The sequence below is a fragment of the Frieseomelitta varia genome, unplaced genomic scaffold (assembly GCF_011392965.1).
Source record: "Frieseomelitta varia isolate USP_RPSP 00005682 unplaced genomic scaffold, Fvar_1.2 scaffold_343, whole genome shotgun sequence".
NCBI lineage: Eukaryota > Metazoa > Arthropoda > Insecta > Hymenoptera > Apidae > Frieseomelitta > Frieseomelitta varia.
Window position 1 is genome coordinate 398,041 of NW_025110083.1, and position 26,042 is coordinate 424,082.

At 37.3% G+C, this 26,042-nt stretch overlaps 1 protein-coding gene across 4 annotated transcripts in view; it reads right to left on the reverse strand.

Moving 5' to 3' along the window:
• Positions 1-26,042, reverse strand: part of LOC122530461 (transcription factor AP-2-epsilon) — a 159,301-nt gene that overhangs the window by 54,087 nt on the left and 79,172 nt on the right. For 3 of the 4 annotated variants that reach the window (XM_043657445.1, XM_043657443.1, XM_043657442.1), the window contains exon 2: positions 6,529-6,906. In XM_043657445.1, the coding sequence (XP_043513380.1) occupies positions 6,529-6,906 (378 nt within the window). Of the gene's footprint in view, positions 1-6,528; positions 6,907-14,080; positions 15,157-26,042 lie in introns of those variants that run through there. The other variant, XM_043657444.1, reaches the window with a different exon arrangement.

The window sequence follows — 26,042 nt, forward strand, 5'->3', positions numbered from 1 at the left end:
AGTATTTTAACGTTTATCACAGAAGAACTTTTCAGGACTATATCGTAAGTGTCGTACAAAATATTTTAAACATTGAAATCAATCTGAAAATGTGTATAGAAATCACGGAATATTTGTTCTAAACATTTTAGTAAAAATTTACCAAACATTGTGAATAGTTATGTTAAACACATACTATTAACGCAATATTAAAACATATTGATCGATTGTTTAAATTTCGATCGTATTCGTATTAAATATCTTTTAGATTTGTTTCAAACTTGTCCAACATAATTTTATCTAACACGTACGATGTATTCATAAGAACTTCCTACACAGGAATATTTTTCTGAGTAACTGTAGATAAGAAAAGGGAAAATACAATTTGAAGGAACCTTTGCTGAACTTTCACTTTTTCTTTCTCCCCCTTACAAGCGATAGAACGTGGAACAGTTTCTAATCTCTTTCCCTCTAACTGAAGTATTAATAACTTTTAAATTACAGTGATTAAGACAATGACTGTGAAACACCGTTAGCTTTCTTCTTTCACTTTTAGTATAATCTACGTGCGTATCTACGTAATTACAAGCTTTTGAACCATCGGAGTGGCTTTCGGAACGGTGTGTTGTCCCCTTGAAGCTGCCGAAGCATAATCTCGCATCGTTGTCGTTCTCGATACCGATGTCAGAGATACCGAACCGAAAACTCCAAGGGGTGACGCTGGTCGACGCATAGTCGTAGCGCGCAAGTTTCCTAACTATGATCAACTATGCAAGACGCCATTACTGCGTGTAGTTTAGGAAAGGAGTTTGAGACTTTGTGTCCCGTCTACAACCATCTTCCCCTCCCCCCGCCCCCACTCCCTCCCCCTTTCCCCGGCAAACCGGAAAGTCTCCTGGAGCCATGATAATCGCGCGACTCGGCGAGAAATTTCGCTACGCCTGCTTTAAGATTCCATTAATCCCTCGAAATATTCTCGCGTTTTCGAAACGAAATTACCCGCAGCCGATCTATTTCGAAGCGAATTGATTCACGATCGGGACTTTCGCTTTTATACAATTTTCAATAGCACTTGAGATAAACGACGAGAACGAGGGACGAAAGCATTCGAAGGATTTGCTCGATATTTCGCGAATCGCGAGATTGCATCGGTGTAAGATTTCATTGAGAACGAGGTCGGCCACCCTCCTTTGAAGAATGTGCTTTGGGCAAACCGAGATAGGGTACGAGGGGTTCCACTCTGCTCGAAATAATCGATATTTCCATCTCGCAATACGGCGAAGTATTTTAAAGCCGAATTTCACCGATGAAACGGTTTCATATATTTATACGTGTACAGGTATCTCCTTCGCGGCAACTGTCATTTTATTCTCCATTTCTCCGTATTCTATTTCCATTTATTCCGTTTTCATTTTCGAAAAATTACTCGTGTCTCGTTTGCACGTGGAGGCAATTTCCACTGTCGGTAGAGAATAAATGGTAATTACCAAGTTTGATGTAACACATTATATTCATTCTTCGCGTTATTATATATACTGCCGTTTTCGCATTACATATTGCATCCATTAGATTTTTACATTCGCCCGTTATTTTCGATAAATTATACGAATTTCATTTGCGTGATAAACACCAACGGCCGAAAGTGTAAATCGTAAATTGCTGCAAGTTTCCTGTAGCAAAATGAAATTAATAAACCGGTGCATTTATAATTACATTGGCAAATAAATTTCAATTCGAACGAGGCATTATGAATTCGCAGCACGCGCGAGCGAATCGATAACGATACCCACCACCATCCACCGACACCAAAGTGTACATTCTCGTCCGTGTTCCGCTCGTTTTACACGAGGCGTGAAATAAACAAATCGTCGACAGAGAAATCCTGGCTGGCAACACGAGACCTGCATATGGCGCGGACAGATGCGTTAAACCGAGAACCCGCTTTTCTCTTCTTTTGGCCAGTTTCGATCACTGCCGAGGCCAAACGTATTCTTCGGCCGCGTGTCGAGTTTCGTCGAGCCTGGTCTCTTTTTTTTTTTTTTGCGCGCGCGCTCGCGCGAACGTCACACGACACCTATGGAAACGGTCGAAAACATAATCCGCCAGGGTGACGTACGCACGTCCCACCGCTGTAATTAGGGTGATACTTTCATAAAAGCTATTGGGGTAAGGTGTACCACAAATACTATTATCGTGAGCGTTATTAGAGGTCTGAAGTTGCCCCCCTCCTAAATACTGGTGGTAGCTCGGTATTCCGTTACCACGGGCAGAGAGGCGTTATATACTCGACGGGTGTTTGTTTGGGACATTCGATCCTTCGAACGCGGTACACTTGATTTTTACCGATTAAATCGAGATTGCAAATCATTAGTTGAATCGAACGTTGAATTGTTAACCTGTGGTCGGTACAGTTGGGTCACAGCAGATTGCGCGTATCTGTGTAATTTGGAGAACTGTCTTATCCACTGAGCAACAACAACCGATTTCTTGTAAATGTACAAAAATTTTGCAGTAGGATTTCAAGATTTCTCAACATTTTTCTTCCTCTCTTGTATTTAATGGCCTGTGTCATGGATATTACGATGATGTACAATTTAAAATTAAGCGAGTTGTGCAGAAATCTTAGATACAAAGATACGGGAAGTAAAACGTGACGATCTCTCTGTCGCGTAGCTTTCGTTTCTGTTATTTTCAAAATCCGCGTTATCCCAAACCGAAACTTTTCAGAAATTTGATCCTGGCCTACGAGCTCGATCTTCTTCCGACGACTCTTTCAACAGAGAATTCCAAACGTCTTCCACGTCTAACCGACGTTGTAACCCCGCCGAGCCATCGGCGAACGGTCAATACTTCTCCAAACACGACGAAAGTAGAAATAAATTCTCTACTCCGGGGAAATAGACCGTGTCCACTAAGGAAGGCCACGACTATGCCACGGCCAGACCATGTATTCGTTCGCGTATTTACGATTCCCGCTAGAGCAAACAATTCTCTCTCGCACCTCTTCAAACAAAAAGCCCGCTGCAGGCACACTTAACCCGATGCCGTTCTTCACGTTCGACGTGCCACGGTTAACAGCGAGGCGGCGGGAACACGCGATCCGAGGATAAACAAGAAACTACTTCATCCTCCAAATCGGAAAAATCGGGACTAAGTTACGATAATCATCTCCGATGCATGGTTTTTCAATGTGTTTCAAATGTTTTAAATTTCAGCAGAAGGAAGCCACGTATCTCGCGCTTGTTGCTTTCTTTTTTTGAAAATTATTAACTTGGATGTTGGCTTCGATCATAGATACTCCTCGTTGGTTTGATCTGTTCCTCACACGTTCAGATTTCTCTACTCTGACTACCAGAATCAGCGGACACTATGCTGTCTCAACCAACTTCCCCCCCCCCCCCCCCAATTCTCTCGTTTCTTTCAAGAACCGCGTGTTTGCGATGTTAGCCTAATTCATTGCTAAGCATTCATTGTGTATTTTTTACATTTATCTTTTAGAGTTTAATCTTCAACCTTATTTTCCGCCACCCTACGCCTATTCAATTCTGATCGTTTAATATCTTGTTTATTATATATTCTACAGTTTACATCAAAATATTTATAAGATTGTATAATTCGAAACCAGCAAATATCAATCTACAGATGAATTTACAAATTCATTCTAAAAAGAAAAACATGTAAAAGTGGACAATTGCGGTAAGTAATCCGTTCGGTGACGAAAGAAAAGCACCAAAACAAGGTATGACTTCCGTCATATCGTGACTGAAAATAGAGCCACGTCGATGTGATTTCGAATGTTACGCGATATTAAATACAATGGATTAAAGGGATTTCACTCGTTTTACCAGAAATAAATAGAGTCGTTTTATTCATCGGCGCCTTCCTCCGCCAGCCGGTTCTCCCGAGTGCAGTCGAGAGGAGTGGATGATCGAGAGTTTCTTTCGAGTTACGCTAGTACCTGACGCGTACTACCGCGCCCATCAAGTCCGGCGGGACCGCAGGCACGCAGAACCGTGGCAAATGCAAATGTCGCGCGTCTCGTCTCCTCGCGTGCTCTTCGTGGGATCAACGATCGCAATCACCGATGTCACGGGCCGACTTATTGGCCGCGCGATACGTCTAATAGATCGATAGCCGGCTATTATTATGCGTCCCCCTGCTGTTCAACCGGTCGTCCTACAAATAACACGCCGCGCGCCTTTTCTAATGAGCCGGCCGGACGTGCACGTGACCGGATCTTCGCGCGCGCTTCGATTTTACGCGCGAACCACGAACCACGAGGCCCATACCTCGACGATCGAACCATCTTGTATTTCCGCGAGGTCTAGTAACGCACGTGCATTTCTTTCTTTTGTTCGTAATGTGGTAAATTTAATGCGGCAACGCCTTCTTATTGGAAGTAGAGTACTTGCTGCAATATTCAACAACCGAAAACTTTCTACTCGGACTTAAAAAAAAAAAAAAAATTGGAGATTCGTAGTCGAATGATTAATGAATTTTATTTCCGTAGGATTATCGGAGCAACTGAGTGGTATTTAGTATTATAGTTAGTCGCGGAAATATATCATGTCGCGATATATTTTCAATAGTATGCGTTTAGAATGAATTTTTGCTGATTGATTTCTTTGTATTGTACTAGATTTTCTGTTTCAGGCTGTTTTACATAATTGACACGCTATGGACATTTATCCCTTTTTTTTTTAATACGCTTAATATTTGTCCAACACCTCATTGTCACTATTTCTTTCGCAATTTTTAAAATTTTAAAGAAATTGAAGCACTTGTAAATTAATTGATCTATGTAGTTCGTTTACACGAAGAGTTTATGTACATTGAGAGGCCATTCTTATCATTTGTTATTTTTTTATTTATATAAGTAGGAATTTGTATTTAAACGAGTTAATTCAACTGCTAGAAACTCATTTGATCAGGCTAACTAACTGAAAATGAATTTTTACGTGACTTTTAGAGAGATTTACATACATTCTGCAAAGAAACATATATTTCTAAAATACTAGTACCTCAGAAACATGTAATGTGTCCCCAATTGATTAGGCTAATATTTACGAATATTAAAAATATGTATATCGCGAAATCGAAGAAAAATTCTAATTAACAGGTAATCCCAAGATTGTATATGATCGTTTTAAGCGAACCTTTGACTCCGACAACGTCGAGTTTCTACTTAGCAACGATATCAATCTTTCGTTTTTCAACGGAACGTAAAAGTATTAATTACCGTGAGTCTAATGCACGGCAAATGGCATTTGTAAATGACTATTTACCATAGGATCGTGACGAACGTGATGATGGGAAAGCGATAAAATTCCGAACTGTATATCAGTGATCTGTGTAGCCTAACAACACTCTTTGTTATAAAAAAGAAGAAGAAGGTTACGCCTATATTTTAAAATTTTACCTCATGAATATTGTGAAGCAAAACTAGAGACAGTTCTCCTCCGTACTCTTTACGCGTCTCGCAGTGAATTATTATAATTACAAGATCCGACGAGACGTCGTTGCAATTTTATACCGGTTGTGCTGTGCGATTCAGCATATTTAGATATTCATATTTCTAATGATGCAACGCACAAGAGCGTGTTATCTTCTTAGAATCGGAATATAAATTTGTCGAATGATCGCGCAACGTCATTGACGCAAAACCTCGGCAGCGTTTGCGTATGATCGCGAGATCCAGCATCCATAATCTAGTGATTCGATCAATTTTAATTCCTTTGTAATTTTTTTACATCACGAACTTCGAATTTTCGGTTTGATCTAATTTTTATTTCTGGCGATGCTTTATAATTTTTTTTTCTTTTTCGTACGACAAGCTGTTCAAAGTATTTTAAAAGAACAGACATTTATGCTGCGTGTAGTTTTGAGAATGAAGAAATTAAACTTTTTCTATTGAATTCATTTTTCTGTTAAAAGTAAGTTATTGTTGGAATCAATTGGAATTAGAATAGTCAATTTAGATTCATTTGTATAGTTTCTGAGAATGTGGGCCCTTTTTAATTTCGTTAATTAATACAACAAAGGGGATTTTTATAAGATATTTATGACTATGGATCTCTATGCTATAAATTCATACTCTTGAGAATACAAATGAAAGAAAATAGAACTTGGGTATAAAGATTCCTTTACTATCACATAACATAAAAAGAACTGTACTTGTTGGCTATTTTATATATTATTCCATATTATTTGTCTACGCACTTGAAATCTCCTATAAATGCATAAAAATTCACGATCTACTTATTAAACATATGTAAAAAAAGAATTACACATCCTCAAGTTGCATGTCACAATACAAGTCGAATTACAAGAAATGTTGAGAACAATCTTCTGCCATCACGAAGAATGTGAGACACAAAATGAAATTAAACCGTCCTAAATTGTAGCACGTTACATAAAATCTTTACATAGAATCTTTTTTGCGACTCAACGATACTGTTGGACTACTCACTATTGCAGACTTTCTTTTCTTTTTTTTTTTTTTTTTCAAACACCACATTGTGCTAACAGCTCATCGAAGCGACTACTCACCACGTGGATGCTCTCCGCGTCCCTCCTGAGATCGCCGCTCCTCTGACCGGTCGTTACAGCGACGCTCAAGTGATTGTAGTGATGTTGATGCAACGTGTTGAGCGTTTGCGTGTACGGATCGCCGACGAGGTAATCGAGATGTTGCGGCTGGCCAAGGCCCGGATGTTGAGGACTCGCCGGCGCGTGATGATGCGAGGGGAACGGGGGCGGGAAGTACGGTGGTTGAAAATCGGAGGCAGTGGGCAACGATGCGCCCCCGTGATGGGGCATCCCGCTCCCGTTTCCATTGCCTCTGTGACCGTGGTGATGGGCGCCGGAATACGGCGAGGAATTTCCACCGCCCAGCGAGGAAATGCCCCCGTGACCAGTCAGTCGGTCCTGTTCAAAGAAAACATCCACTTCCTTAATGTTTGTTAATACGTATTGTTAACGACTGCATACATTATTATCATACGGTAGAACTCTGTTTGTACAAACTCCACTTATTATATATAGACGTAATTTTCGAGCTCGAATATGAGTACTTGAGAATATGAGAAAAACGAGTGAATTTCAATTGTATAAACCAATTGTCAGACGAGTTCTACCGTGTGTTAATGTTTATTATATTTAAACGATATTTTAGGGTGTATCTAGTGGTAGAGCTCAGACATTTCTGCGACGTTCGCAGTTCCGTTTAGAACGAACTTCCGTATCTATCTAGGACAGCGTGTATCATTGAGTTCTGAAACTTTAATCTCTCATCTTTTTAAATACAGCTAATACTTGTGACAGAAACATATTTATATATATTTCCATTTAGGATATCTTTTTGGTCGATTTTAATGTCAGTTTACGAATGGATAGAAGAATGTTAAAGTAACATGAACGAGAATAAAATAATTTGTTGAGTACGAGAATAAAGGAAGATTAAATTAATGAAGTTTCGTGGAAAACAGAGAGCAAGCGATTTTAACCTTATGGCGATCAGTGTTTTGTTAGTTTTAAAAATGAGGAGTGCGTTTGGAGGGTACAATTTATAAAAATATGTCCGCGTTCAGAGACCTAAAATTGTTCTTCGTAAGCTCAATCGTTCCCAGCAATCTTACATACATATATCGGAGCTCGTTGAATGAGAAAGAAACGAAAAAAAAAGGGAAAAAAGAAAAAAACGCAGCAAATAAAAAGTAATAACCATAATAAAATCGAGCGAAGATAGACCTCTGTTCGTCAATACACATACGCGTTCGTCGTCGTGCGTAACTTTCGCCGCTATTAAAAAATTACTGGCCACCGGTAATTGCAGTGATTAATGTGAATTGGGAGAAGAAAGAAAGATAAAGAAATCGTGCCGCGTTGGAGGTCTGCCGTTACTATAAGCGAGACATCGGTGCTTATTCCTCAAAGATGGTGAACATAAACGCGAATAAATACTATACAAGTCTTTTCGCGTGTAACGAAACGTAAATAGGGTAGAATATAGGCGTGGTGCAGATCTTTCTTGAAAAAAATCCTGTTAAAGTCGAACGATACTTGACTACAAATTTTTTGATAACGCGATAAAATGGTTATCAAATGCGACGAGCAGCTACGAGGAAATCCGTTCCAGGCATTCATAAATTCGCGATTTCCTTCATTCTTTAATTTATCTGATCAATCTTTACTTTACATTTTTACGAATATTTCATTTCATTTTGTCAGTTTCTTTTTAATTTTTACGAAATTTGTTTTATTTGCTGTATATTGTAAAAAATATTCTACTTGGGATATTTTTCATATTACATGTATATTTTTTTCGCGTTCCAATTTTTTACAAAATACATAAAAACCCGCAGTTTATTTGTGGCATATGGATGAGGAAGTTCGAAATACTTTGGACAACGGCAGGTGAACAAAATCTATCAATTTTTAGTTCTTAATTGATATCGTTGGATTGCGGATGATCCACAATTTCGGTTAAATTATTTAATACGCTCTTTAATTCTTTCATTGTAAAATACGCTAACTTAAATTAGAAGATCTTAAAATTGAATCACCTAATTCAAAAATTCACGATTCAAAGTATTACAATTATCTATCGACTCGATAACATCAATTAATTTATAAATACGAAGAAGCACGTGTAACTGTGTAAAAGTTACGTAATTCTTTAGATCGAACAGTTTTTTTTTCGTTTAATCAAATTAAGCTTGCTGTCTCCCATGTCCTGATGTGCAACTCTGCGATGATCCAATAAGATTAATTATCGTATCAAACGGATGAGGTAATGCAACTTGTCTGGTAATTTATATTTTTGACGTGACAATTTATTTACTCAGAAACACCGCAACGTTACATCTGTATTTGATGTATCATACTTATATCTATGTCACGGAAACTGCATAATGTATCATTTGTATTTATAGTATACACTATATCATACTTGACTACATATATGAAATTATAAATTGAAATTAATCGAATTAGATTATCCGCACAGTTTCAATTACGTATCTAAGGAAATTGTCGATTTTCAGCCATCCATTTCATAGGTCAGATAAAAAAATTCAGTAGAATTAGTTTCTACGAAGTATTTCATATTTCTTCTTTTTTAGAAACATACGTTTCTAACGAAGTTAGCTCGCTACAGGAATAGAGAAACTGAAGCTTCTGGTAGAGTAAAATTACAGTGTTCGAACGTTGTTATAGAAAGTTCTCAAGCCTTCTACAATCGTTTTGCATCGCCTTTGAAATTTTTATGAGCAAATAATTATCGTTTTGCGTTCGATCATCAATTCTGAACCATTTTAGGTACACTGACCCGTATCGTTTTCGATATTTCCACGAAGAGAAAACAATTTTTTTTTTTTTTCTAATATCTGTCGTAAGACGCACACAGTTCTACAAAATTTCGATAAGTATCTCCGTTAATAAACGCTGGTTACATCAGGATCTCTGTGAATTATCGATTGTATGAAATATCAGTCACAAATCGTAAGATCATCGAAGCAAATTGCCGAGTTGTGATTAAGCATGTTTCACCTTTGAAAATGTACGTACATACGAATGGACTTTTCGGTCTGTATAATTGGTAAAAACGAAATGAAAGGGAATATTATTAGATGGGCCTGAGATGATTTAGAAATTCATTTATATAGTTTACGTAACAAGGTAGATATTTTGTGGTTTTCAGACATTACAGGAATTAAGCATTTAGGAAAAATTTTATTTCAGTTACTACGTTCAATTCTATATACTTATCGTAGAATGTGCCATACAAAATACTTAGAAATTTCATTAGCTTTGCGAGACGATTATTATGATTATACTAGTAAAATTTAAGACCAATATTTAGTAATAAATTAATATATGAATTCAAGAAGATTGAGCAAAAACTGAATATATTAATAATTATATTATAATCTAATATGATCATCGATTCGTTGATTCTTATTACAGTTACAATAAAATTTTAAAATGTTTCACACAATATATTCATAAAATGTTCCAATGAATATTTATTTATTTTCGTGAATATATTGTCCGGAAGGTTACGGAAATTATTCTCATCAGAACGAACATGATGTAGGTATTATTCACGATCAAAATTCGCAATTCGCGTCAGAGACAGAGAGTACGAAACAGCATCGACGTAATTTCCAAAATTACGTCGCTTCTGTGTGGATCTCTCGGTCAATGAAAACGGAACCTAATTTGATTCACGTGGTCACTCGATGCAATGCTTACTGGTGTTGTTACTCGCAATCAAGTAGATACTATCTTCCTCTGATTTATCTAAATATCGGCGGAATATCTAAATATCGGTGTCAGGTTTCTGTTTTTGGGATACGATCTCGATACACCTTTATAAGCCTCGAAAGGGCTAACACGTACCGTTTTTTCGCTATTCGCACGACGATCTCTCTCATAATCAGTGTCGCTTGTCAAGTGCAATTATGTAAGGCAATTTAAGAGTGAGTGTACTATTCGTTTTTTCTATTCCAAAGACTTGCTTAGAAATAAAGTCACTCAATACATTGCGGATGTTTGTACAAAGAAGTTAATAAAATACAAAATATACTGAATCTATATTGAGTGATATGTTCAGTATAGATTTATCTTGTATTGGAGTATTTAAACTGGCGCAAGGAATATTCAGCAATTATCACGATTGGCATTACAACAAATTATATTAGTCATTTTTCCATATTTCTGGCATTCAACTGGCATTTTTCGGTTAATTTTCAACTCGAATATCGTTCTTACGTCACACGATACAATGAGCATATAATTATCACAGATATATCTGCTCCAATATTGTTGTGATATTTTGTTGTATCTATTCTTCCGTTGTTGTACATAATCATCTATTAGATGATTAGACAGATAGAAATATTCAACGCATGCATATTCTTTTTAACTAAATTAAAAAAACTTAAAAAAAAACAATAGCGTCACAATATTTTATAAACCTTTAATTGTCTTTTGTAATTCCGCCGCCATTCTTCTTTAAGAAGGGTTTCAGAAGATAAGATTGATAAAATGTATGATACGATTCGTGAACGGTGTATAAAATCGCGACGCAGCAGGAGGATGAATTCGATTATCGAGGAGAGACGGTTGGTAACGGAATTCAACAACGGCAGGCCGAAAATTAAGCGGAAAGGCCCGTTATAAAAGGGAACTCTCACTTGGCCAAACACCATCATAACCCCTAATCTGCTCGATACCGGCCGTTTAAACGAGACAAAATTCGGCCTTGACGGTCTTCAAGTCGCTTTCCAAATCGTTATTTCGAAATCTACATCGGCCGGGCAGAATCTCGGCCCGTTGCAAGATAATTATAAAAGTCGCGTCAACTACGAGGTGATTGGATGAGTAAGATTTGACTTAAACCACTGATTTCTGTTTTTAATGTTACGACTGTGAACGTAAACTCTAAAAATTCGTTCAGTATCCCTTCCCGTTCAGACTCTACAATTTTATGAAACACAAAGAAATCGAAATATTTGTGATACCGAAAATTTTCATTATCTAAAAATCACATAGAATGCATTATAACATAAAAAAATATAAGTAAGTGGAACACACAAAATACAAGTATTGTGTTTTCTGTAATATTTAACAACAATTAAAAAATAAATTTCATCTTTGTACCCTTGAAAAATAGAAATCCGCAGTCTAGTAGATAAATTGCTCAATCCATGATGGACTGATCGAGAATTCGATACGTGTACACCTACGTGCACACTGTCTCGAGGAAATCGTTTGGAGAAACGATTGAAACTTGTAGTTTGATAATGAGTCGAATTTAAAAGACACGATACAGGGGACGAATAGGCAAATGTTGGAACCGCTTCCTGTCGAGCAACGATAGAGAAGGTAATTGGAACGGTAGAAAATTACAGCGATACTGCAATAATACATTAAAAAGAAATATATGTATCCACAGCGATAATAGTCCAGTTACTATCAATCGATCTCGATTGAGCCTCCTCGTTGAATAATCAATTCGAATGCCGGTTATTCGTCGGGATCGTGTCGTTCGGGAAGATGAAAATCGTCATGATGCCAGCGCACCGCTGTGATTGATCGAATCGAAGAGAGTAATTTAGGAATTGAGGAGCTGCGTAGATCGCGGAGGTCAGGAAAGGAGCGACGGATCAAGATCGAAACGATCTGACACGCATAAAAATTTTGTGCCGGCGAGCAACTTGGAAACGGCCGATTCGTTTTACAAGACGGGTGGCCGAACTTCCCAGTTGAGATAGTTATCGGTAACGCCGGGAGAAATCGTTCTTCTTGCCGCGTATGACAAGTAGATAATTAATAACCAATAAGCCGGCCGCCATGTCGAAATCGACAGATCGCAGATATACGAACGAGTGACTAGAAGAGGAATTAACCACCGCGTGAACTCTTCGAAATTTTTTCTCTTATTTCGTTTTTTAATCATCTTTCATGTCGGAGCTGGGAAAATTGTAATTTGAATTTTATTTGGTGTCGGTTGCTGGAACTCGAATTTGGTGCGAAGATGTGTAATGCGCGGAGCAAACATTTACACAGAACACGATGAAAAAGAAGAACATGAAGTTAGTACGAAGAATAAAAAGTAAAAAAGTTAATATCAAAACAAGCAGCTTGGAAATAAGAAGTAAATAATAAATTTATAAATAATATACTAGTAAAAGCTTGTTGCGTTTTTTAAATTCCCTTGCAATATAATTTTTCATCTGTGGTTCTAGTAATCTATCGTAGGTTGTAGTATAAATTTTTTTCTATCCGTTGCAATTTTATTTCAAGTCGCATCAATAGTTCTAATATTCTAGTATTGACCCTGCGTAATTTTCCTCTATCTGTATATTTTTTTAAATCTTTGGTTGCTCATTATTTACCAGAATATTTACAAAATAATTTCTAACTAATATTTCTTAGTTTCTATCATATACATAAAAATAAGATATTAATTCAATTGCAGAGGATCGACGCTGCAATACTTTGACAGAAATTTAAATGCGAATGAAAAAATTGTATTGAAATATTAAATTGCAGAGAAACAGTTGCATCTAGTACCCAATAGTACTTCGATTTTCTGCCACGCCTTGCTCGAACATATTACGGCAGAGGATATTTTTCATCGCGCAGTGAAAGTTTTATTTCCGCCAACTATCGTGGGATCATGTAACACGGTGCAGTATTTTCAAAGCTCGCGGAAGATAGTTACGTGACAGACTCTGAAAAACTCGATTGATCGAAAGTCTAGTACACGTGTTTTCATTGCTAAACTTCTTTGGATTGAATCTAACAACGGTGATTGGATCGTAAGAGAAGTAGATGTTTGTTTTCTGATTATGATCGCGAAGGAAGGATCGTGTTCTACGAATTACTCCTTACGCATCATCCAGGATGAAGCTACGTCTAAAATCGTATTTCACGACGTGGCTCTTTAGAAATTCGAGTGAATGATGAATTATATTCCCATATATTTTTGACGTATTGCTTGAGAGTAATCAGTGCATGAATAATGCTTCCAAGAAACGCTCCTCGAGGATCCTCTTTCTCTTCGAGCTGCGAAATTGGCTATAATTTGTATCTTTTCGTAGGTAAACAGATGATTAATCGCAAAAGTTGATCACTATCATCACCTTGGTTTCACAATCTACATATTTGCTTCAACCTTTTCTTTTCTTTTTTTATACGTTCCCACTCAAGAGTTTGGAGCACTCTTTACTTTCTGAACGAAGCAATGCTTTTTCGTGCACTTTTCCGAAAAAAATAATACTGTGTGTACAATTACAACTGTAATTTCCAAGTATAATTAAATGACATTGTCAACGAAATATTGAATATTAGAAGAAGTAAACTTTTCTAACTTGTTTAATTTTAGATAATTGCTGTCACTATCACTTTAATCTCTGACGTTTAAATTCCACCTGCCATTGCTGCAAATAATTGCACCTTTACTCCTGAAATGACGCAAACTTCCTCGAAAAATCCGTTCCAGCATAAGTAATCATCAATATCATTTGTATATTTCACAAAACGAGGATCGGATCGAACAGAGAGAATCGTAAAATTTTTCATGAAAACACACCTCGACCTCGATCACCGTGGTCATGTCAACGTGGGGCGCGTAACAGAGCGCCAGCTTGTCGGCTGTAGGCGCTTCCGTTCGCGGCGGGAACATCCCTAGGATCTCCAGTTTGCCGGGTTCCGGTGCCAGATTCGTGACAGTCACGCGATCGTTCGCGATAACCACTTTCCAACACTATTTTCTCCCGCACATCGCACAACCACGATCCGTTCTCACTCGTGACACCACTTCGCGACGATCCTCGTTTGCTCAAACTCGCGTGCACTTCGATATCACTTCGACGAATCACACTGGTGGTCTTCTTCGATCAACGGTGAACGAGAACTGTACAAGTTTCTCGCTGTATCGACAACTGTATCGAGTAATAAATTACAATTGCGTTTACCTCGTCACTCGAGAGACGTTTCAATTCAAGTTGAAAAGAGCAAATCAGAGATCCAGAAACGGGATCAAACAAAGTTTAACCAAACGGTAATCAGCGTTGAACATCGACATTTCTGCGAAACTTGTGCCACTTTCGCGAATCTACCAAGCAGAGATCATGGTGTCAGAAACAACAGGCTTCAAAGATGTATTGGCCGTCGCACGCGTCCTCTCGTTCGCTCCACGTGCGAGCTCGAACATAGTCGACTCTCGGGTGTCGTTCGCGCATCAACTTCGAGGATCGCGTATATTCGACCACCTTCGTATCCTTGCACCTTTACGCGTCGTTACGTGGCACGGGTTAATCGGTGATCAAAGTGGGCAAAGAGTCGGAAGGCTACGCTACCGCGAGGGAAGTGTCAGAGATTCGGTGCCGCGGTCCGGATGGTGGCGAACCGGTGCGTAAAAGGAGAACAGCTGATCGGCTGATCGAGCGTCGTGTAGCGGCCGACCGACTGAACGACGAGGACGACGGCTTGCCGTACGAAAGTATAGCTAAAGAGCCGTGTGCCAGCCACGACGAGAGAACGAAATGGGAGGTGGTACGATGTGCTCTTACCAAGAGCTACTACCTACTACTAATACTACTACTACTACTACTACTACTACTACTACTACTACTACTACTACTACTATACTACCAGCAGCATCCACCACCACCGGCGGCACCACCACCAAAGCGACACGGGCGTCGTCGTCGGCAGCTGTGCACCACCACCACTACCACCACCATCGCCACCACCACCACCGCTACATCGCTGCCTTAAGAATTCTCGCCCTACCCAGACCTCTGCAGCCTGACGAGCGCCAAGGATAGGAGAACGGAGACGAGAGAGAATGAGAGAGAGAGAGAGAGAGAGAGAGAGGGAGAGACCTCCTCTCCAGTTTGTGCACGCGTACAGACGACGCGACCGAAATTTCGCCGGAGGATACGCGACCACCACGTGCAACTACTCCTAGAGTTGCCCCACCAGACGATCGAGCGGCCACGATTCACGAGGGGACGTCCCACGACCGAGCGAATAGGAGAGATATACCCCAGAGGCTGGCGCGACGCTGCCAACGCGACGCGACGCTGCGAACCACGCGAATCACCGAGGAACTCCCCGACCGACACGCGCTCCTCAACCCTTCTAGGGTCTTTAACTCTTTCCGATTAGACGTGATTTCGCGGAGTGTTACTGCGGGAAATGGTGTATGTCTTATCTTTTTCTTTTTTTTTCTATTTAAGCACTTGAGCTGGCAACTGATTGCGGACCATAACGAGTGACCAAACCGTGATATCATTGGATAGAAATTATCGTGAAGTAATAAATTTATTATTTGTTTTGCCTGGGTTGTACTTAAATATACTTAAAACTGAGAAAATAGCAATTGCAATTTTGGGACAAAAAATTCTCGACATGCGTCTCACGTCATTCCAGCGCAAGAGGTTAGTTTTGGAAATCTCATTGAGCTGTAGGATCAACTAGAAAATGAGAATGCATTAAGGTTACAGTCTTTGAGGAAAATGTAGACACAGTGAATACGTCTTATCTGTTCTACATTTCCGGTTCCAATGCAAACTATAATTCCTTATACTTCATTATGATTTCTTCTACTTCTACAAAAGAGAATCGTGTAATATCGATCGTAACTTAAACTAATTTTGATAAAAGTTTAAATTTACCAGAAGTCGGAACTTTTAGGATTCGAATTTTGTAAAAAATTCTACTAAATTTGTTTCTAGCTGTTATCATGGTTCACTCGGCACATTTTCATTGATCTTACATTTTTGATTATCTACGAAAAATAATCCCTCCTATTTTATTTTGTAGTACAATTTAAATTTAAGCTAATCTGTGTAAAAATTAAACTTCGAAAGATTGATTTTAAATGGATTTTAGCAGTAGAAGACTAGTGCTCGAACGGATTCTTTGAATAAAAGATGAATTTTATTAATACAAAAAGTTTGAACTGACATCTCTTTCATCTCAAAATAACGTGAACACCAAGGTAATTCATTTCGAAAAAAATTTAATAATTCAAAGATAAGATAAATTTTTTTAGCCAAGACAATTTTCAATTCGAGGAATTAATGAGTTTTTCTCACTATAGATATACATGGTACTATATAAGACTGTTTTGCAGTAATTCTTCTTTTTATCAAAGTGTCTGTCTAACGATTGATCAAGTGATCAAAGAAATATTAGCTATAGAGAAGTTAATCAACTAGTAACGGAACGTTGTATCAAATGGAAGATTCGAACGTTAAATCATTAAATATTTCTTGTTACTAGGGATAGAGAGAAATTATTAAGTAACGTAAATGTAATTAGATTCGCGGTACGAAGAAACGTCAGGAAGATTCCGTAGTGGATCAATAATTAATCCAATACCTCCTCATTGCACGTGTCGATTAAATCAAACGATGCTAAATCATTGAAGAATCCATCTTCGAAAACGTAATCTTCTTGTTAAAAATTAACTGTAATCCAAACTATTTTCTCGCCGTCGCATTTTATTCAATGAAATTTTGAAGAAGAGACTATACTAATTACATATTTATTACATATAAGAAGGGAGCATGGTAAACTCGTAGTAAGGAACTTTTTAATTGATGTTGATGAAAATTCTTGGCATCTTCTTTCATACGCAAATGCATTGTTTTATTTCACGAACTATTTAAGACGTATAAATACATTGAATGCCTCGTTTATAAAACTTCAAGATAGTTTTCTCGATAGAAGAAAATTTTCTAAAAAAACGCGTTACCAAGTGTCTTTGGCGAAGAGGGATAAAAAAGTAAAAAGTAAAAAGAGATTTATTTTGCTGATTCTCCTGATTCAACATTGCTCACGAAAGCCTTTTACTAAGTGTTAAAGTAACTTTTTAATGAGTGTTAAACAACACGTTACATAAGTTGTTTACATAAGATTCGACTATTATAATTATATATAATTATATTAATCAAAGTTGAAACAAACAAATAAGAATTCAACGCTATGTACCAATCGTTTACTAAATACATATTTGCAATAAATATTTTCTAATTTTACAATCAGTCTTTCGCTCTAACTACAGCGTTAATAAAATATCAAAATAGATATTCGGTGCTTTCGGTGCTTAAATGTTTGAATACTTTCGCGAGCCACTGTACGATCAGATCAAAAGATTTCTACAAGAAATTCAGCCACGCACCACCGATAATTACATTCGACATACGTTCAAATCGCATATGGAAAAAAATCGTCGTGGATACGACTTAAGGTATTTATATTATCAGGTCGCGACACTCGACGACGCGGAGGGGGGGGTTCGTTATCATATTCGGTCCCTCGCGGCAGGTGGCGAACGTATTAATTAAAACGCGGCCAGAAATGAGTTCCCCGGTACGTTTCCAGCCATTTCGCTTTCCCGTCAATGCCCATTCACGCCAGCAGCCACAATTAATTCGCGCTAAGGTGAAAACGGGCCAGCTAGCTAGAGAGTTATAGGTCGTCGACTCGCGGCCCGTAATTTATGCCGGTGTAAATTCTGCCACTGTAATTACGCCACCGGACTCCATTCACCAGTGAGAGGCGTCGTCGTCGGTTGTGAAAAGACGCGTTCGACACTGGAACACACTCGGCACGAGAGCCGAGGAAGGAGACACGGCCGAGGACAAGGGCTTAATCGCACATCCGATCGTGTAAATCTTAATTAAACGTTTAACGGCCGTTTAAATATTTAATAATTTATAAGAATCTTGAACAATGTACTTGAGAGGAATGACTTTGAATTATTGAATTAATTAATTTAATTATTTAATCGTTTAATATAAGAGTCGTGATAATTATTAAACAGTGTCTAGAAATATTGTAGAAATAAAATAATTTGTTTCAAATGGATTATTCAAACTGCAAGATAATGCATTTCGATGATATTTTTGTATATTATTTAACAATTTTAACTATTTGCTTATAACAGTTGAATTAGTGATTGAATTCCCAAGCATTGTTTCATAGTTTGAATAATTCATTTGCAATAATTACATTATATTGTTTAGAATAACGGAATAGATAGTTATAATACATATATTTCTTGCTCTCTGAAACAATAAACGAGCGAAAATTTTTATATGTCGATATAAAAATTATACATAAATTTCCACTTAAACTTTAAAATTTCCAACAGCTGTTTAAAATTTCCAGTTGAGAATTTGTTGCGTTTCTATTTTCTAATTTTAGTAAACTGTTTCGATCGATCAACGTGGTCAGGTATAATTTCGATCGATACGGAAATGAGAGCTCAGTAAGAATGGAACTTTCGCTGTGTACAAATTTTAGAAGTAAATTTTCATATAATATTCCTGTATATTCTAATTGTTCAAACGTTATCTAATATTTCAAATAATTTATTTGTAACAATTAAACAATAAATTCTCTTCTATAACATTTCTAAGTACCGTTTAAAATTTTTAATTAATCATTTGTAGTAATCGAGCCACTAATACATTTCTAACAAATTTTAATTAACGGTTTCGCATCATTAACGAATTATTTTAATCACTTTTGTAATTATTTAATTATTTTCATTATCATCGTGATTATTTGTACTTGAATACAAGCTCTATTGCCATGACTTGTATCGTGGTTGTACAAGATATACTTTGATAGTTACCATGAGATATTCTTTAATAATTACCATAATATACGTTATATTTCTGGATGTACATGGATAACATTAGTCTAACGATACTATTGTTATTTAAATATTATTAGATACTTTCAGTACTTCTCTTTGAATCTATAAGGAAAATAATTTAATCCTTTACTATTTGTCAAACATGAATATTTATTCAATATCTCAAATTAGTCATTAGATTGATCAAATAATTGTGCCTTATTTTACCAACATCTTTTCTCTTTCCAAATTACTTAAATTCAATACAAATCATGACAATGGTGTGACAAATATATAAAACAGTACTGATTTACAATGCAGTAGTATAACGAGACCCGTGCGTAGTCACCTCCACGTGGTGGGTCTTGGTAATTGATATCGTTAACGTTTGTAAAACGATATCGAGCTAAGAACTACGCAACCTACAGTTCAGTTTGGATCGTGCAAATTTCTTTCCTTTTTTTATTTCACGGTCTAAACTGAACTGTAGGGACAATTAGTTGATAAGTAAACTATTTTACCCCCCAGCGGGGCACCGTGGGACGACGAGGGATCTTGCGGGGCACCGTGGAACGACGAAGGATCTCACAGGGACATCGTGGGATGCGTGCGTCTTAATTGTAAGTTTGCGTTTAGTTTTAGTTAATCATAAGATTAATCATAAGATAGTTATCATCTGTAAATTCACACTGTGAGCGCATTCTGTACAAAGACATGTTTATTTAACTTCTGACGAAATTGGGAATTCCTCCTCTCCTCTCTTCTTTCGTTCGTTGTTACTATCGTTACTCTCATTGCACTAAAATTGCAAATTTTCGGCTGCAGTTCGGAGCTTGTTTTTTGGAAATTGTCTTGTTCTCAGTGTTCAATCTTTATTTTCAAAGTCAAGATCGTGCGTTCGTGATTCTTTTAAAACACCGGAATATTGGAATTAGGTATTCGTGTTATTTAGAGAATCCGACGCTGCTGGCCGACAGATTTGAATAGTATTTAGAGAATTGCAGTCTCTCCGGCGCGACGCTCGGAAACATTAAAACGTTTAAATGCTTATTTTTAGAAGCATCGGAATGTTGAGATTAGACATTCATACTATTATTTAACTATCTTTAGTCAACGAGTCATTCTCATTTTTATTTCAATAATCGTGTGTCAATAATTTTAATATTACGTGGAAGATTTTTAAACGATTTCATGTTCGATCGTAGTTAAACACTTGCAGCGTCGATTCATTGAAACTACATTTACTTTGGCGACGAAAGTCTCCGGTTTAATTTAATTCGCATTCCCTAGAATAAACCATCGTTTCCGAAATGATCGCATCGGTCGTTTCTCATTAGCCAAAAATAAATTCAATAATTCAGCTTTCTCGAAATAGAATCCTCAAGATCCACGTCGAGATACGTACGCTCGTCTTGTCGACGTTGTTTGAGCTCGCACCGAAAACCGCGTCTCGAGGATTTCTTGATTAATAGCCTCCAACGCGAGAAAGATGATAATCACTCCACACGATTCTTGCACACCTACTCGAAGGATTCGATTTCGTTTCGATTGATGGCCAAACCGACATCGGTTTTCGAACAGTTGATTTATCCTCAGGCTATTGAAGAAAGAGTATAAAAGAAAGATAATTACAAAACACACGCACAAAATGAATGTAAGGTATGGTTAGTAAAAGTGGCAATTATGACAGAGCAATTTACAAGCTGGAACATTTGACGAAGAAAATGTTTCACGAAAGAAAGATTTAACGTGGAGATACAGATATTGAACTTCTCAATTCAAGAAGCTGCAAACAAAATCTAATAAAAAAAAATCTAAGCCGAAATTCTTGCTTTCTAGTTAAATTTATAGAACTATATAATATAAAAATGATACAAATATATAAAATAAATAACATAAAAATATGCCATTAATTCAAATCTAACCGCCAAGTACTAAATTCTCTTCTGTCTAAAAATTGATTGCATCTTTCCTCGCAAAGAAGATCACGCTATACGTGTGCGTAGAAAACAACAGAAACCAATACGAAAGAAGGAACACAGCAAAACGAAATAATGTAAAGATTCCCTCTCGTTTCTATAGAAGAAGCCGCAGGCCTATTTTACCGATCACACGCATCGTGTCTTGTCATCGGACGCAACAAGAATTTACTGGTGCACGGGGAACTAGTTTGCCGCGGCAGGTTTCCGTCGTTCATTTTTCAGTTTCGTTCAATCGCCATCTATCAGTGAAAACCACGGCCTGCGGTCTAGAAATCGGTAAACCAAACGGAATCGTAAAGCCTGCTCGGCCAACAGGAATTAACGCCGCCGCAAAGCGCATCGATTACCCGATCGCGTTAAACGATCGACCGATCCGTTTGCGGACTCGCAGAGTTGTTACACAGCGCGGCTTTCGATAATATGTTTGCCTCGATGTTCGCTTGCCCGGAATAAACGCAAATTAACGCAGCTGACGAAACTGCAAATTGCAGATATTTCCGCAAGTGCCAGCGATTAGGGGTTTGAAATTTTTCCCATTCCTGAGGATTTCCTTTTTTCCCTTTCTCTAGTGAAAAGTTAAAATTACACAGTAAATTTACGTCGGAGAATAATTGGGAAACTCGATTGTACGTTGGTGATATTAATTTCGGAATTTTTTTTTATCAGTTTATTAATTTTTCGCTATTTTATGTAAACGCTAATTATATATACTATTTAAATATTTACTATTTATATATATACTATTTAAATATTTACTATTTATATATACTATTTAAATATTTACTATTTATATATACTATTTAAATATTTACTATTTATATATTATATATACTATTTTAAGTAAATTTAAACTGCCCATTCAATATCAATTGACTGTTTCTCATTTTCACTGAAAGGAAAACTAATATAGATAAAAAAAAAAGGTGGCAATTATAAAAAAACAATTTTCCTCCATGCTTTAAGATTCACGTGTGCCATAAAAATTTGCAGTACTTGCAAATTTAATTTTTATCGAGACCAGTTATCAAGTTGCGATAAAAAATTCTGAGTTCTACAAAAGAAGGAAGAATTTAAACAATGGAATAGAATAATTTCGGTAATATTCTTGAATCTGATCGAATTTTAATTGTTGCATGTGTACATTTCATAATTATATTGGCTGACTTTAATTGTTATTTATCACCGAGCAACAGCCGGAACAGTTTGCTCGTTCCTACTGCGCTTTGTGAACTTTTGTTAATCGATTTCGCTCTAGGCTATGATCAGATAGCTAGACGTCCGAGAAAATCTCTCGATAGGTGTGTTCGTGCGTCTCTAATCATGACATCAGGTGCGTTAAATCGCTTTCAGCGTGCAATTTATACGACTTTGATTGTTTTCTTTAAGACACTTTTAAATGTCTCTTTGGAGAGAGTCGGATGATATCATATCACTTCAACACATATTTTCTTTTCAATTTGGTGCTGTTTTTTTTTTCAAAAATAAATATTTAGTAAAATATTGATCAACGTTACGTTAGTTTTTTATTACATAATTGTAGGTAACTAGGTGTTTTTGCGATTTTTCAATGTTGTCTGTCGTAGATAGGAGAGTTAATTAATAAATATTTATATATATTGCTTAATCACACATTATTTGACAAGATTAGAGTCCGCTTGATGTTATGAAATAACACGTGTAAATTTAATATACTCATTAGTAGACTTTCATGCAGATTTTTATGCAAATTCATATTTTTGAGAATCGATAGAAAACTGTTTGATTACCTACTTCGGATATTTTATGTACATATTTTTCATAGTGTACGCATTCCGTACAAACCAGAAAATTCTCCGCAAATGCATGAAAATTCGCGATCTGGCGATAACTCGTCTGACGACGACTCGTCATCTGTTTCTACTGTAGATTAGAAAGTGATTTACCGCCTATCTATTTCGGCCTTACGACGGAACAACGAAAGGCGGCCGTTTAAAATTTAGAAAGTAGTCAAATTCGTCGCAGCTGACTTTCAGAATTACGCGTCTCGCAACGCTCGAGTCCATGAGCGATTCCACGAACTACCGAACTACCTCTCTCTCTCTCTCTCTCTCTCTCTCTCTCTCTCTCTCTCTCTCTCTCTCTCTCTCTCTCTCTCTCTCTCGTCGTAACTCTCGTTACGAGAGTCCCCATCAGAAAACTCGACTGCAGAAGAAAAAATTATTCATCGATTCGAACTTATGCTGACATCAAGCTTTTCTCTCGAAAATTGTCTTAAACGTAAAAGTAAATACAGCAAAGAATGAACGACAGAAATTTACATCGACACGAGACGACTACTGTATCTCTCTCTTTCTCTGTCTCTCAGAAGGCATCTAATCCTTCAGTTAAATTCATCAACCGTGTATCAATTTATAACTGTACCTCTGTTAACCCACGCTAAAACGTTAATCCCCACCCTGTAAATACATATTTCTCCGTTATTTATCGCGCTGTTGGACAGCGTTGGCGAGTGTTGCGCTTTGCTCGAATCCTAAAAATACGCATTTCTTTTTTCGAAGCCGGCCAATCGGGTACGCGCGTTATGGGGAAGAAGTAGCGTGAGAGTGAGCTGTCGATAAAGGAATAGCCGAGGTGGTAATCATCGGTAATCTTCAGTCCGTTACTTACGCAAAAGCAGTAATTGCCACTGTTACGCCGCGGATTAGTTCGGAATGGTTACAGCTGGTCCGTTCGAAGAACGTGTTATTTCGCCGTTCATTCAGCCGCAATATTTGATGATTTGCCGTTTCATGCCACCATTAACCCCGAATAAATTGCCGATCGCCTCGCGTGTATCACGAATTTTCATGGTTGTCTTTTCGCGGTCCACGTAATCGTTTCGTTAACTTTTGCATAATCACGGTATTGAAACGTGTTATGGGGGGGATATCATCGTAATCAAAGTGTTAAGAGAACTTTCGATGCCTGACAAATTTGATGTAAAAAATTTGATCAAATGTTGCGCGATACGGTGTATCGAATTTTTGATAAAACGCGCAGTTTCGGGTAAGAAATAATTGTATACTTGCACGCATCGGCTCGATAATACACTTCCCTTTTGTGCACTGTCTTTGTCTCAGATTTTTCTTTTATTAAATATTTTTCCTATCACATTTTCCTTTTATTAAAAATTTTTGATTCTTAAATTTCATTTCAGAATTCATTAAATACTTTGCCTCGTAAGTTATTCTAGTACAATTATTGTTTCCTCGGGTAATTTCGCCGTCAAAATCGAGAATACTTAAATGGGGCAAATCTTCATATTAAATTTTTCTTTCGTCGAATTCAAGTGATTCCAAATTGAAGAGAAAAACATACCGATATATATATATATACATATATATCTACAAATATTATTTCATAATTACTTTATAATCGTACAACCATCTCTCTTTCACACTTAAATCTCTTAGAATATCCTCGAAATTTCCCTGATTTTTAAAAATTCCTCATTCTTAAAAGTCAAAATTCAACTTTCATGGGATTAGGGATCGAGTCAGACGCCGATTCCATAAAATAGAACGCACGATTACCGCGAACCTGCTGTTTCCCTACAGAGGATAGCGACCGAGGGCCCTTCGACGATTACAATCGCCGTGTGCAAAGATACGCGGCGGTGTTCGGGTATGAAAGGCACGTACAAGTCGAACGGAGAGAAGACGAAGCCGGGAGAGAAGCCGAAGAAAGAGCTCTGGATGACGATGGTGGGAGAGGGAAGTCGCTAAACGACATTCCAAGCGAACCATCCAGCGCCACCCAACGGTAACCAACGCATGACGCCCTTATCTTACCTCGTGTTACCGCACCTTTCCTTACGTTACCTTAACGGATCGGCCACGGTCAAGGAGAACCTCAATTTCGGCCATTTCGTATCGCCTCTTCGATACTACCGTCTCGCCCGTTTTCGCCTTATTCTTTCCATTTTCTTCTGGTTTATACAGGCATCGATAACGCGGAACTTTAGAATATTTGTGTCACGGACATCTATTTCGAATACCCCGATTAAAATTTCTTTATCTTGACGTGAAAAATGAGAGACGAGCGTAACGATGATCGTAGCGTATGATACAGTTGAGAAAGTCTGTCAAATTTTACAGAATCTTTATTCTAAATGTGGATAATATGGAAATTTTGGGCCTCGAATTTAAATTTAATAATAGTTATTTATAATTTAATAGTAATTTTGTATGTATTGTTGAAAATCTCGTCGAACTTTACAGATTCGATTCTTCTATTCTATTCATAGCTCTGATCTAGTTTAGGAATATTTATAATAACGTCTTCGAATATTTTCTTGATCTTTAGAAAATAGTGAACAATCTAGTTTAGGAATATTTATAATAGCTCTGATCTAGTTTAGGAATATTTATAATAACGTCTTCGAATATTTTCTTGATCTCTAGAAAATAGTGAACGATCTAGTTTAGGAATATTTATAATAGCTCTGATCTAGTTTAGGAATATTTATAATAATGTCTTCGAATATTTTCTTGATCTTTAGAAAATAGTGAACGAGAGAATTTCAATGTATGATTTACCTGTGCCTTTTCTCCTTTCATGTATGATACAAAAAGAGTTCGTGTAGTTAAAAGATTTGTTTGAAGATGAGAATACTTGACGCTTGAGAATTTTATTCAGCGTATTGCAATCAAAGGTAGAAATGTATTCAAGTACGAATTCCGCCGCATCGTTGATTACGATCACTGAAATTTACAGGACTTGAAGTCACGATGAAAGTGGCGTCGATACTCGTGGGAAGGGGGTCAGTTCCTGCAACTTCGAATTATTTCTTCACTGACCAACTGTAAACGACGTGGCCGAGATAGATTTTCTGTTAGACGGCCGATGATTTGTAGAAACGATGGTCGGCTCGAATTGATTTTTAGTTAGTTCAT